Source organism: Trachymyrmex cornetzi, unplaced genomic scaffold (genome assembly GCF_001594075.2).
Source record: "Trachymyrmex cornetzi isolate Tcor2-1 unplaced genomic scaffold, Tcor1.1 scaffold923, whole genome shotgun sequence".
Taxonomy (NCBI): Eukaryota; Metazoa; Arthropoda; class Insecta; order Hymenoptera; family Formicidae; genus Trachymyrmex; species Trachymyrmex cornetzi.
In genome coordinates, this window is record NW_017300271.1 from 34,204 (window position 1) to 36,441 (window position 2,238).

Sequence of the window (2,238 nt, forward strand, 5' to 3'; positions counted from 1 at the left end):
GTCAGAATCAAGACCCCTGCGAAGTTGACCAATGATACAGGAGAGGTTGACGCAAGTGTGACAAAATCTATGGCTGCATGTAGTGTTAAGGACAATGACACCAAAGCAACTGAGATGACACAAGAACGCATGGATATAGACACCACACAGGAATAGAAAACGCCGGAGATATTTGTTGTGCTGCTGTACGGGTTCGGAATCCACTTAGGACTCGGGGGAGTTTGCACAGTGAACACTATCTTGTAGTTGTTTAGTAAAATATATCACTTTTATTTCTATACGATACAAGTTATATTGATTTACACTCTCACTTCACGTTTCGTACTCGCGTCGCGCTATAGGTACGGCAATGCTTCGCGACGCGTTATGCTTAAATTGCTTGACCGAATTTCTGACCGGCGACTGCAGATAGGGTCGCGCTGGTATTTGATATTTTGGGGGTCAGCCTTGGGCCGTCCGCGCTGATTCGTCAACGTTCCGCTTATCGGACGAGGCCGCGTAAACATCTGAGTTAGCGTTTTCTTTTGTTCCGAGTTTACCGTCAACGTTCCGCTTATCGGACGAGGCCGCGTAAACATCTAAGTTAGCGTTTTCTTTTGTTCCGAGTTTATTTCCCTTCAGGGTCGTCTTTTAAATTAATTTTATTATTTATCTTATTTTAAATAACATGGTTTCGTTCGTGTAAGCTAAACACGTATCGTGGCGCAATGGTCACTTGTGCAAGCATCGCACTCGTGACATATTACTCCCTCAAGAAGAGCTGGAATGGCCCAAAGAAGGGCAGAACTGGCCCAACGAGGGAAAGACAAAGGAATCAAGAAAGGAAGAAGGGGAAGGAGGAATCTCCAAAGGAAATAATAATGGTTAACCGGGTACTTCAAGCGAACATAAACCATTCCAGAGACGGACACGATGTCTTACTTCAGACGATGGCAGAAGGGGACTTTGCGATCGCGATCGTATCAGAGCCTTACACGATACCAGTGGACCACCTCCATTTGTATGCAAACGAAAGGGAATCCGTGGCGATAACATGGAGACAAGCCAGGGACGCAATGCCATGCACACCTCATAACCGAGGGGAACACTTTGCGGCAATTAAATGGGGAGACATGTTGGTGGCAGGAGTATACCTGCCACCAAGTCCAGACATGTCGCAAACCGAAGAGGCGCTGGAAGAACTCGAGGGATGGATAATCCAAAACATGGATAAACCAATTATGATTGCTGGAGATTTCAACGCGAAATCTAACATGTGGAAATCCAAGAATACAAACCCCAGGGGGATTCTGGTAGCGGAATGGGCCAGTGCTCTGGGTACATGTTGCCTCAACCAAGGCAGAAAGAACACATGCATCAGAACAAATGGAGAATCCATAGTAGACATCACTTTCACGAACCCACTGGCAGCAAGAAGGGTGATCAAATTGCTGGTGTCTGACAGAGAGTCCAAGTCCGATCACTGCTACCTGGAAATAACACTTAGCCTTACAGGAATACAGGAGCAAAAAAGAAGGCTTCCAAATGCCAAAAGATGGGCAACAAGAAAGATGGACGAGGACATACTACAAGCTGCAATAATGGCAAATAGTTGGCCAAAGAGGAATCGAGATATCGAGAACATAGAGGAACAGGCTAAGCAACTACAAAAGACAATGACGGAGGCATGCGACGCTGCGATGCCGAGAGCAAAACCGAGACCACGCAGGGCAATGCCCTGGTGGAGTGAAGAACTCAATCAACTGCGAGCAGATCTCTCCAACGCAAGAAGGAGCCTTAGGAGAGCAAGGAGAAGATCGCGACACCCGGAAGAGGCAGAATCACAAGCCAAACTAGAGGATTTTAGACAGGCTAGAGATAAATTCGGCAAAGGCATGGGAGGACTTTGTGCAGTCACTAGACGAAGACCCATGGGGACGCCCATATAAAATGGTCCTTGGAAAACTGAGGAGATGGACGCCGTCCTTCACGGAATCCCTAGAAGGCACCACCCTGGAGAGAATTTTAAATGGTCTATTCCCTCCGCCTGTTTGGACAAGAAAAGAGTGGAGTGAGTTCACAGCCTCGTGAGCTCACAACTTACCAGGAAAAAAAACAAGAAATATTTCTACGATCGGTAAGTATTATAAGAAAAGTAAACATAATAAAAAAAAAATAAAAAAGCACTATGTAAAAAATATATTTCTCTATTTACAAATGTCTTCACTATTTTGGATTCGAGTGAAAAATTGCATATGC

General features: G+C 45.4%; 1 protein-coding gene across 1 annotated transcript; it reads left to right on the top strand.

The window, feature by feature from the left end:
- The first annotated feature begins 707 nt into the window (after positions 1-707).
- LOC108769657 (uncharacterized) lies at positions 708-1,928 on the top strand. The gene has a single exon (XM_018520763.1). It carries the CDS (start codon positions 708-710, stop codon positions 1,926-1,928), a length of 1,221 nt encoding a protein of 406 aa, XP_018376265.1.
- Positions 1,929-2,238: the final 310 nt, after the last annotated feature.